Source organism: Quercus suber, unplaced genomic scaffold (assembly GCF_002906115.3).
Source record: "Quercus suber isolate HL8 unplaced genomic scaffold, Cork oak 2.0 scaffold_20, whole genome shotgun sequence".
Lineage (NCBI taxonomy): Eukaryota > Viridiplantae > Streptophyta > Magnoliopsida > Fagales > Fagaceae > Quercus > Quercus suber.
Genome location: NW_027069485.1, coordinates 556,953 through 572,476, shown reverse-complemented (window position 1 = coordinate 572,476; position 15,524 = coordinate 556,953). Strand labels below are relative to the sequence as shown.

Below are 15,524 nucleotides of genomic sequence, written 5' to 3'. Positions count from 1 at the left end.
TGGTGCAGAAGAAAATGAGTCACTATTATTAAAGGGCAATTTTGTTTGTTTGCCAAAATGACAGGAAGTACAATCAAATTTTTGAAACTGAACTGAACCTAAATGACCTTGAGAAGCTAACAACTGAAGACGAGATAAGGATGGATGACCAAGACGAGCATGCCATAGATCAGGTGAGGAGGTGGTAGTGGTAGCAGCTGCAGAAACAACTTGTGAAGGAATCTTCAAGTCATGAACCTCAAACATGCGACCAACCTTACGGCCTGTCCCAAGCACTTGACCTGTCCGGGGATCCTGCACATCCACACCATGATTAGTAAAGAGAAGATCTACGCCTAATTCACAAAGTTGACCAACAGAAAGCAAATTGAGGGATAACTTTGGGATATGAAAAGTGTCACTAAGGGATAAACAAGGAGAAGAGATTGTTCCTTTATGACTAACAGGCATAGGAGTTCCATCAGCAGTGTAAATGGTGATTGGATGTTCTAAGGGTGCCTTATCAGAAAATTGGGATTCATCAGGAGTCATATGGTTACAACATGCAGTATCAAAAAACCAAGGTTGTTTACCTGAGGTGACAGAAAGGGCAGTGGAAGTGCGGGATAAAACCTGTTGAACAACTGCCTCAATATCAGCCGTAGTAAGTGAGGAAGTCAAAGATGGACCTGTAGGAACCGATGGATCTGAAGGACATACAGCAGCTGCCCGAGGAAGAGAAGTTTTATTCTGCTCTTGCACAAATTTCTGCAGTTTGCGACAAACTGAGATGTCATGGCCTTTAGCACGGCAAAACTCACAGCGAGTACCTTTGGAAGACTGAGAGGTGGGACGCCCAGAGTTTATCCGTGGAGGAGCAGTGAATGCAGCAATGGGAGGCTGTGGAGATGGTGTAGCCAAGACATGATCAGATGATGACATGTGATAAGCAGGCCGACGGTTTTCCTCAGAGATGAGCTCCTTCACTGCAGCATCAAGAGAAGGAGTAGGAAACCGGCTAAGCAGAGAAGCCCTAGTAGGCTCAAAATCCTCACGCAAACCCATCATGAAGTGCATAAATTTACGGCGATCCCGATATTTGGCAAAGAGCTCAATGTCCTTAGAACACACTAGTGGAGGATCTGCAGCAGAGAGTTGTTCCCACATAGTAGAAGTCTGAGAATAAAAATCAGAAATGGACTGACCTGTCTCTTGTCGCATTTGATAAAGTTTTGATTCAATATGGAACTCTAAGCTTGAATCATTAGTACAATTATAGCGATCGGCTAAAAACTTCCAAGCAGCCTCAGCAGTCTCAAGACGAGGAAGAAGATTATGAATGGAGGGAATAGAGGTATTAATAAACCAAGACAAGATCTTACTCTGAATACTCTCCCATTCCTCTAGGCGATCTTCATAATCATCTGTTGTAACAGTAGTCGTGGAAGACTCTTCAGCAGCTATGACTTTGGACTTAGGGTTTGGTACTGGCTTAGGAATTGAACCAGTCACATATCTCCACAGTTTACGACCCTTGAGAAAAACAGTCATATTCTGAGACCATGCATGATAGCTAGTAGGACCATCCAACACAATGGTGATAGGACGTATGATGTCACGTTCACTTTGTTGAGCCATAATGAAGAAAATGACCAAAAACTGAGTTTTAGAGACCTCAAATGCAGAAACGGAGCCCAAAATCGGAATCTACGCGAAAAACTGAGCAAGACAGGTCCTGTTGAAAAATTTTGACCTTGGTCAAAGTCAACGGTCAAAGTCAACGGTCAACGATCTGGTCAACGGTCAACGGCTGATGCTGACGTGGAATGCTGACGTGGATGCTGACGTGGGATGCTGACACGAGATGCTGACGTGGCTGAGTGACGTCACCCTAGGGCTGACGTGGCAGTCCGTGAAACGGAGCAAGGCGCGTGAGGCGCGTGGCAGGCGCGTGAGGCGCGTGGACGGCGAGTGAACGGCGCGTGAAGCGCGTGTAGGGTAGAGACGGCGCGTGGAGGCGCGTGGCAGCGCGTGGGGGCGCGTGGCAGCGCGTGGCGGCTCGTGCTCGTGAGCAGAAACTTCTGGCGGCGCGTGGAGGCGCGTGGAAGGCTGTTTCTGGCAGATTTTTGTTGGGTTTTGCTCGGGACTGTCAGATCTGTCAATGTATACCTTTACTTTGGCGGTTTGATCAACAAACTGACGAAATCCGAGTGTTCTAGGTTTGTGGGCGTGACGGCGGTGACTCGCTTCCGACAGTGACTACCGGATGAAGGCGAGGGCAGCGGAAGAACGCCGGAGATGTCCACAGGAACCAAAAAAATCAGAGGAAAGGCTCTGATACCATGTTAATAATATAAAAAGAGAGAGAATGACTGAATAGTCTGTATAATATTATGTGTGTATCAATATACAAAAGAGAGCCTTTATATAGGCTAGGTATGTGTGCAGTACAAGTAATAGAAGTATAGTACAAGTAATATACTAGGCTAAGCCCAATGGGCTAATCTATACACTAACAGTATCCATTAACAAAATCCAACATAAAACTAAGGATTAATTATAGAAATTTTCCTATACCCTGGTGTATGTGAATTCATCTATCAAAAGAAAATCAAGTTACCACGTTTAGAAAAAAGAGTGATGTGTGTGAGTTTAAAGCTTGCGCTGCACATTTAAGGATTATATCCGTTTTACTCAACTTAAATAAGGTTTTCAGTGGTGGAAATTCTTGATAAAATATGATCTTTAAAAGGATTATTTTATGAGTTATATGCACATGGATAAAATATTAAGTTCAACTTAGACATGTGTGGGTTAAGCTCTGTTGTCCAAGTAATAACTTTTTATCACTTTATTTTATTTTTTGTGTCATTAAATTTGTGCACAACAATTTTTCCTAAACAATTGTTCGTTAACCAAAACATATATATGCAGTCTCTTATTCATAATTTTTAATCATAAACTTTATCCCATAAAAATATATATATATATATATATATTGTGTATAAATATGCATAGAGTCAAAGAGAAAGAAAGAAATACAGTTTTGCTTGATGTGCATGGAGATTATAATGCTTCTTCTACTTGAAATAGATCATTGCATTATAGGAGGAAAACATCTGTGACTCTCAAAGAACCATTAATTTTGTGAGAGGGCGAAATCTATCTTAAGAAAATTGTGTCAAACAGAAGTCTTTATAAGTTTTGCATCATCCTTTCGGTCTATGAGTCACTTAATAATTTTTATAGATTTCTTCTATTTATTTTTATTGCCTATTTAATTTGTTGTGTTATTATTTATGATGATTTTATTATGTTGCTCTTGTTTATATAATCACAAAATAAATTAATTTTTTACAATATACTATACCCAACACATTGTGCTCGAAACTAAACTAATAAAACAAGAAAAACTAAATTCGAAAGTAATGATCACAACATGGTAAGATTAATATTGTTCTTAAAAAAAAAAAACATATGTTTATAAATTTATCTCTCCTACATTAAAATATGACTTGCAGCTAATTTTTTTTTTCTAGAAATTAATATTTCGTACAAACTAATAAATTTATTTGTATCATAAAGACAAAATTACTTATGATATTAACAAAGTTTTCCCTTCAATTGAACTTTTATCCTTAAAGGTAAGTAATTCAATTCATGTGTTAAATAATAATGTCAATCTCAAATTTTGGCCCACTTAGCTAGTCTAGGTGTTTTTGTCGACTATATAGATATAGAAGATATGATCAACTTTTGATGAAAAAGCAAATCATGTGTGGATGTGAATTTGGAGTAATCGAGATTTCTCTAAGACTTGTACCTTAACAACAACCCTTTTAACATTTAATCCTAGTTTTTGGTATGGTTACATGGTCTACATGTTTTTGTTGACCTTTCAATTACTAAAGGCATATAGATATAACAGAGAATGTGGATGTGGAGCGACCAAGATTTCTCCAAGATTCGTACATTAAAAATAAAAAAATAAAAACAATTTTTTACCTTTTAATCTTAGTTTTTGATCCACTTAAATTGTCTAGGTGTTTTTATTGACCTTTCTATCACTAAATTACAATAGTGACGATTTTCTCGAAACGAATGTGTTGCATGTATTTCCTAGCATCGAAAAAAGGTTTAGAGACAGTAAGATTATTGGTGTTAATGTATATTATGTTATGGGCTTTAGGCCCAGCTAGTTTACTTGTATAGCACACTTGTACTTGTACTACACTTTACTTGTACCGCACACATATGCTTACTTGTACCGCACACATATACCTCTTATATAAAGGCATCGCATGTATATTCCTTCATTATGAAATACAATACAATCATTCAGTATTTTTAACATGGTATCAAAGCCACTGCTCTGACCCTTTTCTTAGCAGTCTTGTCCTTATTGGTGTTACTCCATTCTCAATTATGCTTCTGTCGTCACAACAGTCGTCGCAGCCTTTTGCCGTTGAACCTCTAACGTCTTCCAGTCGTTGTCTTTGGGTTCCGGACCTGCAGCCGCTGCCATTCAGGAGTCCCACACCGTACAGACCACTGCACGTACCATCACCCCCGTGAATATTGCTCTGATAAAATTTCTGCAGGCACCACTAAGATCGTCTTCCTCAGATCTACAAGTTGGTGAAAGCCTCGCAGCCATCAAAGTTGCCACGCGCCCTCACGCGCCACCTAGAGTTTCTACTTCAGCAGTCCATGCGCCACACGCGCTCCCATGCGCCGTCTAAGCTTCAGGCTGACGTCACCCGTGACGTTATCAGTGCCACGTCAGCCCTAGTTTATGTCAGCATCCAGTCACCTGCTGACATCAGCGCCACGTCATCCTGCTGACGTCATCTACGCTGACCGTTGACCTTTGACTTTGACCGTTGACTTTTCATTGTTGACTTTTTCAGTCCAGGTTCTCCTTACCCAATTTTTCGAGTAGATTTCATTTTTGCAGTCTGTTTTTGCATATTATGTTTCTAAATGGATAAAAATGATGTTTTTCTTCCTCGCCCCATCAATACTGTATTGAAGGGGAACAAGAATTACTTATCTTGGTCTCAAGCTATTCGCAGTTTTCTTAAGGGTCGCATGCTCTGGCATTACTATACTGGTGCAATTACCATTCCTGTCAAAGGAGTAAGTGAAGAAGATGCTACCTTCCTTGGTCGCATGATTGAATGGGATAGTCACAACCGCATGATCCTCACATGGATTCAAAACACTTCCATTCCCTCCATCTCCAATTTGTTCGGCAGCTTTGATGATGCAAAATCAGCATGGGATATGTTGGCCAAAATGTACTCCACTACTCACGGATCCATGAAATATCAGTTGGTAGTTGAATTACATCAACTTCGACAAGAACCAGGGCAATCCATCAATGACTACTATGATCAGCTTCGCTTCATTTAGGACCAAATTGACCTTTCTGATCCAATTTGGGCATGCTCAAAAGATGCTCAGCAATATGCTACAGTTAGAGATGAATTTCGTCTCTATGAATTCCTGATGTCACTTCACAAGGACTTTGAGCCCATCCGAGGTCAGCTTCTTAATCGTAGTCCTCCTCCCTCTCTTGATACTGCTTTAAACGAGTTGGTTAGAGAAGAAGCTCCACTTGCAACTCTTCAAGCCCAGAATAAGTTCAATGTTTTGGCTATTACTCCTTTTGCTCCTTTCATTGAGCAACCTCAGCAATCAGGTGATTCCTTTAGCTCTAACAATCGTCGCAAGCAGGCCAACAAGAAGTTCTGCAATTATTGCAAGTGTCCTGGCCACACCATTGAGACTTGTTACTGTCGCAACAAATCTACTGCTGCTGTTGTTAATACTAAGCGTACTCCGCCGATGCCTTCCATTTCAGCTGAGTCCCAGTCTTCTGGATCCACTATCAACCTTTCTCTCACTAAACTACAGGAGATCATAGCTCAGGCTATTTGTATGGCTGGTAATGCATCTCTTTCCATTGCTCTCTTAGTTCTGCCCGGTAAGTCTCAAACTTGGCTTTTTAATTCTGCCTGTTGCAATCACATGACACCTCACTCATCCTTATTCTCCAAACTTGACCCTGCACCACATCCTCTTAATATTAATATAGCTGATGGTTCCACCATGCATGGGAATAGTCTAGGTTTTGTTTCGACCTCTAACCTCTCTATTCCTAGGGTCTTCCATGTACCTAAACTATCCTATAATTTGTGCTCTGTAGGACAACTAGCTGAACTATGATATCGCCTTATTTTTTTACTATTCTGGGTGTATTGCGCAGGATCCGAGGACGATGCAAGAGCTTGGGACCGATCCTAAGGTTGGGCGTATGTTTCCCGTGGACAATCTTCATCTTCCACTTGTTGCTCCTGTCTCTGTTGCTGCTGCAGCTGCTGCAGTTTCTTCCTTACCTTCTCTCGCACTTTGGCATTCTCGTCTTGTTCATGCCTCATCTACTCGGGTACAACAGTTAGCTTCTAAGGGTCTGTTGGGTTCTGTGTCCAAAGACAATTTTGATTGTACTTCATGCTAGTTAGGAAAACAGCCAGCTTTACCTTTCAATAATAGTGAATCCATCTCTAATAGTATTTTTGAGTTAATTCATTCTGATGTTTGGGGACCTTCTCCTGTTACTAGTATTGGTGGATCTAGTTATTTTGTTGTTTTTATTGATGATTATTCCCGTTATAGTTGGATCTTTCCTATGAAATCTCGTTCTGAAATCTTACCAATATACAGTAACTTTGCAAAAATGGTTGAAACACAATTCTCCAAACATATCAAAACTTTTCATTCTGATAATGCTCTTGAATATACTCAATATGCTTTTCAAGCTCTGTTACATTCCTATAGCACTGTACATCATCTAACCTGTCCAGGCACCTCTCAACAAAATGGTCGAGCCGAAAGAAAACTTCGTCATATTCTTGACACTGTCCGTGCTCTTTTCTTTCTGCCAAATTTCCTACCCCATTTTTGGGTGAAGTCACTCTTCATGCTTTTCATGCCATTAATCGCATTCCAAGCACTGTCATCCATAATCAGACTCCATATGAGCGCCTTTTTGGGTCACCCCCTGACTATCATTACCTTCGCTCCTTTGGATCTGCTTGTTTCGTTCTTCTTTAGCCTCATGAGCACAACAAACTTGAGCCTCGATCTAGACTTTGTTGTTTCCTTGGTTATGGTGAAACTCAAAAAGGGTATTGGTGCTATGATCCTGTCTCTCATCGTCTTCGTGTTTCCCGTAATGTTGTCTTTTGGGAACACCGCTTGTTTGTTGAACTCTCTCACTTTCGTTCTTCCCTAACTAACTCTTCTGTTTTAGAAATCTTTCCAGATAAGTTTCTTGTTCCTTCTACAGATACTCTTGATCCTCCTTTGGACTTCTCTACTCAATCTCCAGATATTTTTGATGATTCTCCTAGACAGGTTGTAGATGAACAGATTGATGACGAGCTACCCCACCTTGAGCCTAGGTCCCCTACTCCTGCTCCGCCTAAAGATCCTCCACAAGACATTCCACCTCGCCACTCAACCAGGGTAAGATCTATTCCTGCACATTTACTTGACTATCATTGTTACACTACCTTTGCTACACTCCATGAGTCTCAAACCTATCGTGAGGCCTCTACTGACCCTTTATGGCAGATTGCAATGAAAGAGGAAATTGATGCATTAACCAAAAACCATACTTGGGATCTGGTTACTCTCCATCCTAGTCAGTCTGTGGTTGGTTGTAAGTGGATCTATAAGATCAAGACTCGCTCTGATGGGTCCATCGAGCACTACAAGGCTCGTCTTGTTGCAAAAGGTTTTACACAGGAGTGTGGGATTGATTATGAAGAGACTTTTGCTCCAGTTGCCCGTATCTCCTCTGTTCGTGCCCTCTTAGCTGTTACCGATGCTAGTAAATGGGACCTTTTTTAGATGGATGTTAAAAATGACTTCCTTAATGGGGATCTGCATGAAGATGTCTCTATGCAACCTCCTCTTGGTCTTTCTGTTGAAACAAACAAGGTTTGTCGCCTTCGACGTGCACTTTATGGCCTTAAACAAGCTCTACGAGCTTGGTTTGCCAAGTTCAGCTCCACCATCTTTTGCTTGGGTTACACTGCCAGTCCTTATGATTCTGCCTTATTTCTTCGTCGCAATGATAAAGGCACCATTTTACTTCTCCTATATGTGGATGATATGATCATAACTGATGATAACCTCAGTGGCATTCAAGAACTCAAGGATTTTCTTAGTCAGCAGTTTGAGATGAAAGACCTTGGACATCTCAGCTATTTCTTGGGTCTTGAGATCACTCGTTCCACAAATGGTCTTTATATTACTCAAGCCAAGTATGCATCTGACCTTTTATCTCGAGCTAGACTCACTGACAACAAGATTGTTGACATTCCAGTTGAACTTAATGCGCATCTGACGCCCTCGGGGGGGAAACTGTTGTCTAATCCCTCTCTTTACAGACGATTGGTTGGCAGCCTAGTTTATCTCACAATTACTCATCCAGACATTTCTTATGCTGTTCATCAGGTGAGCCAGTATTTGTCTGCTCCACGTTCTCCACATTCTACGATACTTGAAGGGCACTCTCTTCCATGGCCTTTTCTACTCAACTCAGTCTCCTCTTGTACTCGTGCATTCTCTGATGCTGATTGGGCAGGAGATCCCACTGATTGCAGGTCCACTACAGGTTATTGCTTCCTCCTTGGTTCTTCTTTGATTTCTTGGCGAAGTAAGAAACAAACTTTCGTGGCCTGCTCTAGTACTGAAGCAGAATATCGTGCTCTTGCTGATACCACATCTGAGCTCCTTTGGCTACGATGGCTTCTTAAGGATTTGGGTGCATCCATATCCTCTGCTACTCCCCTTTATTGTGACAACCAGAGTGCCATTCATATTGCTCACAATTACATCTTCCATGAACGGACTAAACACATCGAGATTGATTGTCATTTTATCCGTTCTCATCTTGTCCATGGTGCTCTCAAGCTTTTCTCTGTCTCCTCCAAAGATCAACTTGCAGATATCTTCACCAAGGCACTTCCTAAGGGACGCACTCGTAATTTGGTTGACAACCTCAAGCTGGTCTCACATTCACCTTGAGTTTGAGGGGGGCTGTTAATGTATATTATGTTATGGGCTTTAGGCCCAACTAGTTTACTTATATAGCACACTTGTACTTGTACTACACTTTACTTGTACCGCACACATATACTTACTTGTACCGTACACATATGCCTCCTATATAAAGGCATCGCATGTATATTCCTTCATTATGAAATACAATACAATCATTCAGTATTTCTAACAATTGGAAAACATGCTCTAACACTTCTTGAACTTTTATTTTAATAAATTTACTCCCTTAACTTTACACATCTACCAGATTGATACTTTTGTTAAGTTTACAGTTTAAAAAAACTAATGTCTCAGATATACACGCACATGGGCAAGATTAACCAAACCCAAACCACATGTGAATGTGAATATGGAGTAATCAAGATTTTTTTTTTTTTAAACTCATACCTAAACAATAACCCTTTTGACTTTTTTTTTTTCTTTCTTTTTTTTTCTTTTTTTTGAGAAGGAGATTAATAAAGCTTTCAAAAAAAAAAAAAAAAAAACACTAGCAATTACACAATATCATATTGGATTAAAATAGAAATGTAAGGAGGAGTCTCTTCAAGCTAGACCGTCCTTGTATCAAAATGAATTGTGGGCTAGTGTGTGAGCAACCTAGTTTGCTTCCCTCTTTGCGTGATGAAATTTACAGCTTCTTAAGGCCATTGGCAAATGTTTCACGTCATCTATGATGTGTTTGATATGAAAAGTAGTTTCAACAGTGTCTTGTATAGCTTTAACCACCGGAAGCGAGTCTATCTCAATTATAATACAACTGACGCTAGTCTTAATTGCAAACCTAATAGCACACCCAAAGCCAATGCCTCAATGACCTATGCATCTTGCAAACCCTCCAGTTTCACAAACAAAGCAGCCATCACCCATCCTTGACTATCACGCACCACCATTCCTATACATGAAGGCCTAAAATGGGCTTTTACCCATTTCTCATAAACTTTCTAGCAAAATGCCCCATGTTTGAAACTAATTAGAGAAATGCCCCTGTTTTGAAACTCAATTTTCTAAAAATTGATTTTCAAATGTAAAACTCAATTTTTGGAATATCGAGTTATACCGAATGTGAACTATAGAATTTATTTATTTATTTATTTATTTTTGGAACTTGAGTTCCAGAATTTTTTATTATTATTATTATTATTTTATTTTCAGTTCGCTCTAACTTATTGTCCAAAAATCAAGTTTCAAAACATGGGCGTTTTCCTAAATAGTTTCAGATATGAGACATTTTGCTGAAAAGTTTTGACGAAAGGGGCAAATGCCCATTTTCTCTATACATAAAGAAACAAATCATGTGTGTATGTGAATTTGGAGTAATCAAGATTTCTCTCAGATATGGGACACTTTGCTGAAAAGTTTTGGCGAAAGGGGCAAATGCCCATTTTCTCCATACATAGAGAAACAACTCATGTGTGTATGTGACTTTTGGAGTAATCAAGATTTCTCTCATACCTTAACAACAACCATTTTGACTTTTTTTTTTATATATAATTTTTTTGATCTGATTAGATGGTCTAGGTGTTTTTGTTGTCCTTTCTATTACTAAGGACATATAGATAAACCTTTGATGAAGAAACGTATAGTATATGGATGTGGATTTGGAGCAATCAAGATTTCTCCAACACTCATACATAAATATATATATATATATATATATATATGTGAGATATGTTCAAGTTACACCTGATGTAACTCTACAAAGTTACACATTTTTTTTAAACTGTTGAATTTAAGTAGATCTAACGGTTAAAAAAAGTCCCACATTATTACAAATATTCTTATTAGGATCTTATTAATTACCCTCATTTATTACATACTAAACCTATCTCTAAATCCAAAAACTTTTACATCTGACTCTCTCTCTCTACGTTTCTCTCTCTCTGTTTCTCTATCTCTGTCTCCTCCACCATTGCTCCACCTCCATAGGTTGCCGGCAACCATCAAAGAGAGACCCTCTTAGGGCATAACCTGGAGCTTAAAAAATCTACAATCATGTCCACATTGATATTATAACTGTTAAGCAGTGAATAGTAGTTGAACCTGATTCCTTTTTTTTTTTTTTTTTTGGTTCTACAAATTCCAACTTGTTATTGTATACTGATTGATTAACTTATTATTTCCGAATATAAAGTAAACAATAGGACTAAATTTGTATTACATATATATTTGGAATTTTTGGAAATATAGTTATTCCAATAATGATATAGTGGAGATCTCACTGGGACTAAAATATCTTCAAAACGAAAAAAACAACACCATTGACATGTAAAGCTGGTTTGGTATTAGTTTCGGCTTTTAGTTTTTATATATATCGTTTTAAAACTCCATTTTTTTCTCATTTTTTTCAAAGTATAAATATACTTTGTGAGAGTCCGTTTTTGGACGGTGTCCAGGCCCAACTTGAAGCAAGGACCCTGGGCCTTTGAGTTGTTGTTTAAAGGGACTAAGCTTGGTTCATTGCAACTAAATAAGTTGTTTACAAACCAAGTGGTGCACAGAGCAAGAATCTTACAATACGTACTTACTAGCAAGCAAGAATATATATGTATTGAATAACAAGAAACAGTAAAGGAACAATGTAATAAAGAGAGAGACAAATATATTGTTAAGGATCCCTAAAACACTATGAAATATTTCATTACTTTCTTTAGTTGTAAATTACAATGTGCTCACTAAGACGTGTTACAAGGTCCAAATAAGTTCAAAAAATACAGACTTAGATGGCTATCTAAGCCTCTAAGACTTGCAAGATTGTAATCCCTTTGAATCCAAGTATATTCTATAGTGGCTGTTTCGGGATACCAGGCAATATTCCTCTTTCTTTCACTACTTTCTTTAAGTTTTTTTATAGAGTTTTCTCAATGATTCTATTCAGATTCACTTTTCCTGAATGCCCCTCCAATGTTGGTTGCTTCTTCTTTGTATAGTGTCACTCTAGGGTTCCGTGGTACCACTAATTCCCCTCCTCTACTTCCCTAAGTATCAAAGCCCACGTTGTACCAGCCATTTTGATGACTGGTTCTTTCCTTGTTTCTCACAATTTTCTTCTTTTGGTGTTGTTTCCCTAAAAACTTCTTGCTAACTTTCCATTCTAGGATGTCCTTAAAGGGCTGACCTCCAATCTCTCTTCCCTCAAGGCTTCTAAACCTTACCTTTTCAGACTTAGCTTTTTGTTTGTCCTCTTTTTGTCATTTTTCCCAAGTGAGCGGAATTCATTCCTGCCAAATTGAAGGCTTTTTCCAGCTACTTCTCTTTATAGTTCTTCTTTTTGAGTTGCCCAAGGTACTAGCCCCTTGTTCATGAATTGTTACTTTCCAAGGTTGCTGGTTCCTTTCTGCATCATTGGGCGATTGAAAAGGATGTATCTCTCCTTCATTTCTTGTGTTTCTGGGTGCTTTTTTTGAATAATCTCAATCTCTTCCTAGTTGTGGTGCATGCCCCAAGGATCCCGAACCTCTGGTAGCCCCTGGGTATCCCGGCCCAGTCCTTCCCACTGGTCTCCTTTTGATTTTTGATCTTGACATGCTAGGCTTTTTTCCTTTCTTCCATTCATTTCATGGATCCCTAAGGCCTTTCCTTTTGCGGGTTTTGGGCTTTAAATCTTTTGTAATCGACTTGGGCCGACCCTCCTTTTCTCTTGTGATGAGCTCAATCTTTTTATGTGGGGTTCACCTACTGCACTATTTTGGGCCTTGGTGTCATAACTTTTTAGACCTCAACATACTTGAACACATTTTTAGTAAAAAAATTTCAACAAAAAGCTAGATAAGCTATTCACAAATGTAAAAGAATCCATTCTACTTGCATTTTCCTTCCCTCTATAATTTAAAAGCAAGAAACGTAACAAGTACAGAGAAATCTCATGTACAATTATAAAGGCCACTAAACTCCAATGATTTGTGTTGTCTTTTTTTTTTTTTTTTTTTTTTTTTTTTTTTTTTAAATAATAGATTTGTATCCGTTTATATCTGGGGGAAGCTTGGAGTTATCCAGATCGAGTTGCTTTAATTAAAAAAATCTTACCCTTGTCAAATCACAACCCTAAGGATGTGCAAGAAGTCATTTGGGCAGAGTAGACAGTAGCATAATCTTCGTATGCTTTTGACAATGAAAGAGAGGAAGGTGACAAAAATAGTTGGAGCAACTTGCTTTTGACACAGAGAGAGAGAGAAACGGAGAGAGAGAGAGTCAGACATCAAACGTTTTTGGGTTTAGACAGGGCCGGCTCAACGAATTTGGGGGCCCTAGGCGAAAGTTTTAAATGGGGCCCTTTATTATATTTAATTATAAATTTATATATTGTTTTTAATTAAAATTTATTTTTCTTGATTTTGAAGAGGCAAAATTACTAATTAAATTTTTGCATTCAAGTAGACATTTGTAATTAAGAAATATTTATGAATAAACGAAACACAATCTATAATAAAAAAAATTACAATTTAACTAGAATAATATAAATTTAATGTATAAAACAATAGAACCTAGTTTATGAAATACACAATTGCAACTTTACTTAATATGATCACTTTACACTTTAAACCTGCACAAAAAAATTAAAATTAATATTAATACGAAGTAAATTATTCTAAATTTATAATTTTGTTATCAATACTTTTTTTTTTTTTTTGTGTAGTATTATACTTTTTTTTTAGTAAAATGTATAAGACTCAACTTGATTAGATCCCTTAAGACCAACCCACTGACAAAATGTGTAGGACTTAAACTTGATCCACACTAAGACTAAGACCAGCCTAGGGCCCACTATCCCTCCATGGCTCCATCCCACTAAATCTGATTTCTTAAATAAAAAATAAATAAAAACATGTAAGACTAGAGAAGTCTAGAATCCCTACTTTAAATCTTTAAAGGGTCCATTCGGACCATTCCATAGCTAGATAGCCTTCTAGAGAATTCTAAATTTAAAAGAACAAACAAAAAAGAGTACAACTAAACTAAAAACGCAGCAGCTCCTCTTCAAAAAAAAAAAAAAAAAAAAAACACAAACACCCTTCGCCTCTATCCCCCTTTAATAATAATAATTATTATTATTATTAAATTTTCAAAAAAGGCCTCAAATTTATCTAAGAGAGTGCGACTTCCACCAACCAAGATAGAGGGTCTTGGTGCAGTTGTACAGAGTTGATCCACCAACTCAAATTTATCTAAAAGAGGTTCAGGCCCAGTGACCCACTGGTGTACAGAGTTTATCCGCCCAACTTTCAGGTGTGTATTAATTGACCAACTCTGGAGTCTGGGCCAAGTTCGACCCAAGGTACTTGGACATTTTGGCTGGGCAAAATGATAAACCCATGACCAACATTTAAGCTAAAATTACCTGTGAATGTGTACCTTACCTTTAAAGGGTAGCCAACAGTGGTTTCTTTTTCTTTTTCTTTTTTTCTTTTTTTGAGGAAGAGCCAACAGTGGTTTTTTTGTTCATTTCTTGTTCAAATTATTAATAACTTATTAAACCTTAACTGTANGCGATTTATTTACATATTCAAACAACTCCAAATATAGAAGGTGTAAATTCTGCAATTGAAATTTGTTATTATGAGTTAAAAAAAAAGGAGATTTCAGTTAATCTCATTAAAACAAAAAATATATATTTTAGTTAAAAATGTACTAGAAGTAAGTCAAACTCATTTAATTTATATTTATACAAGTTATAAATGGGTAACTGGATAATGATGTACCCAACTCATTTATGATCTGACCTGAAATCTACTTGACTCACCCAATTGCCACCCCTACTCATGTATAAGGCTGTTTCGATTTTTCCCAAAAGTCCAGGTTGTGCATAAAAAAATTCCAACTCCTTTGAGGATCCAGAAGCCATAATGTGTTTTATTTTCTATAAATCATCAAATTGAGCAGTCATAGAAGTTAACTTCCTAATTGGCACACAACGATGGCACTTGGGCAACTGAGAGTACTAGAGTTTCATTGTACACTTTCATTTTAGAGTAAAATTTCATTTTCGTTCTTAAACTATCACATAAGTTCACTTTTTGTACCTGGACTTCCGGAATTTCTATTTTCAACCCTAAACTTTGCAAAACATTCTGATTTTCCTCTCCTCTTTCTATTTCCATTAGTTTATCTCTTTTATGGCCTGACCAAGTGCTCAATTGTTTTTGCTTATAATCGATATTTTCTCAAACCTGATCAACCAACAATTTTAGATTCCACAATTTTTATGAGACCTAATCATTGGCTTTGAAACCCAAAACTCCACCACATAACCAATCTTAGAAGGTCCTCCAATCTTCCTCACAAATTTAGACCATAAAATTAACATTACTGTAACAAATCCTCCCCGGAGAAACAGGATACAAGCTTAGCAAAAGCAAAACCACTAGCAGCTTTTTACAATCTTTTTTAAATCTGCAAATTGAATGAACAGT

The 15,524-nt window shown here is 37.9% G+C and overlaps 1 protein-coding gene across 1 annotated transcript; it reads right to left on the bottom strand.

Annotated features, from left to right (window-relative positions):
• Positions 1 to 2,374, bottom strand: LOC136062897 (uncharacterized). The gene is made up of 2 exons (XM_065762606.1): positions 573 to 2,374; positions 1 to 294 (listed from the first exon to the last, which is right to left on the bottom strand). The coding sequence occupies exons 1-2, from the start codon at positions 1,615 to 1,617 to the stop codon at positions 257 to 259; spliced, it is 1,083 nt and encodes a 360-aa protein (XP_065618678.1). The 5' UTR covers positions 1,618 to 2,374; the 3' UTR covers positions 1 to 256.
• Between the last annotated feature and the right edge of the window lie 13,150 nt (positions 2,375 to 15,524).

Excerpts from the sequence above, each read along its gene's own strand:
- LOC136062897 (XM_065762606.1), bottom strand. The coding sequence starts at position 1,617 with ATGGCTCAACAAAGTGAACGTGACATCATACGTCCTATCACCATTGTG. Across the intron at positions 295-572 it reads TGCCCTTTCTGTCACCTCAG|GATCCCCGGACAGGTCAAGT; the intron begins GTAAACAACCTT and ends GTGGATGTGCAG.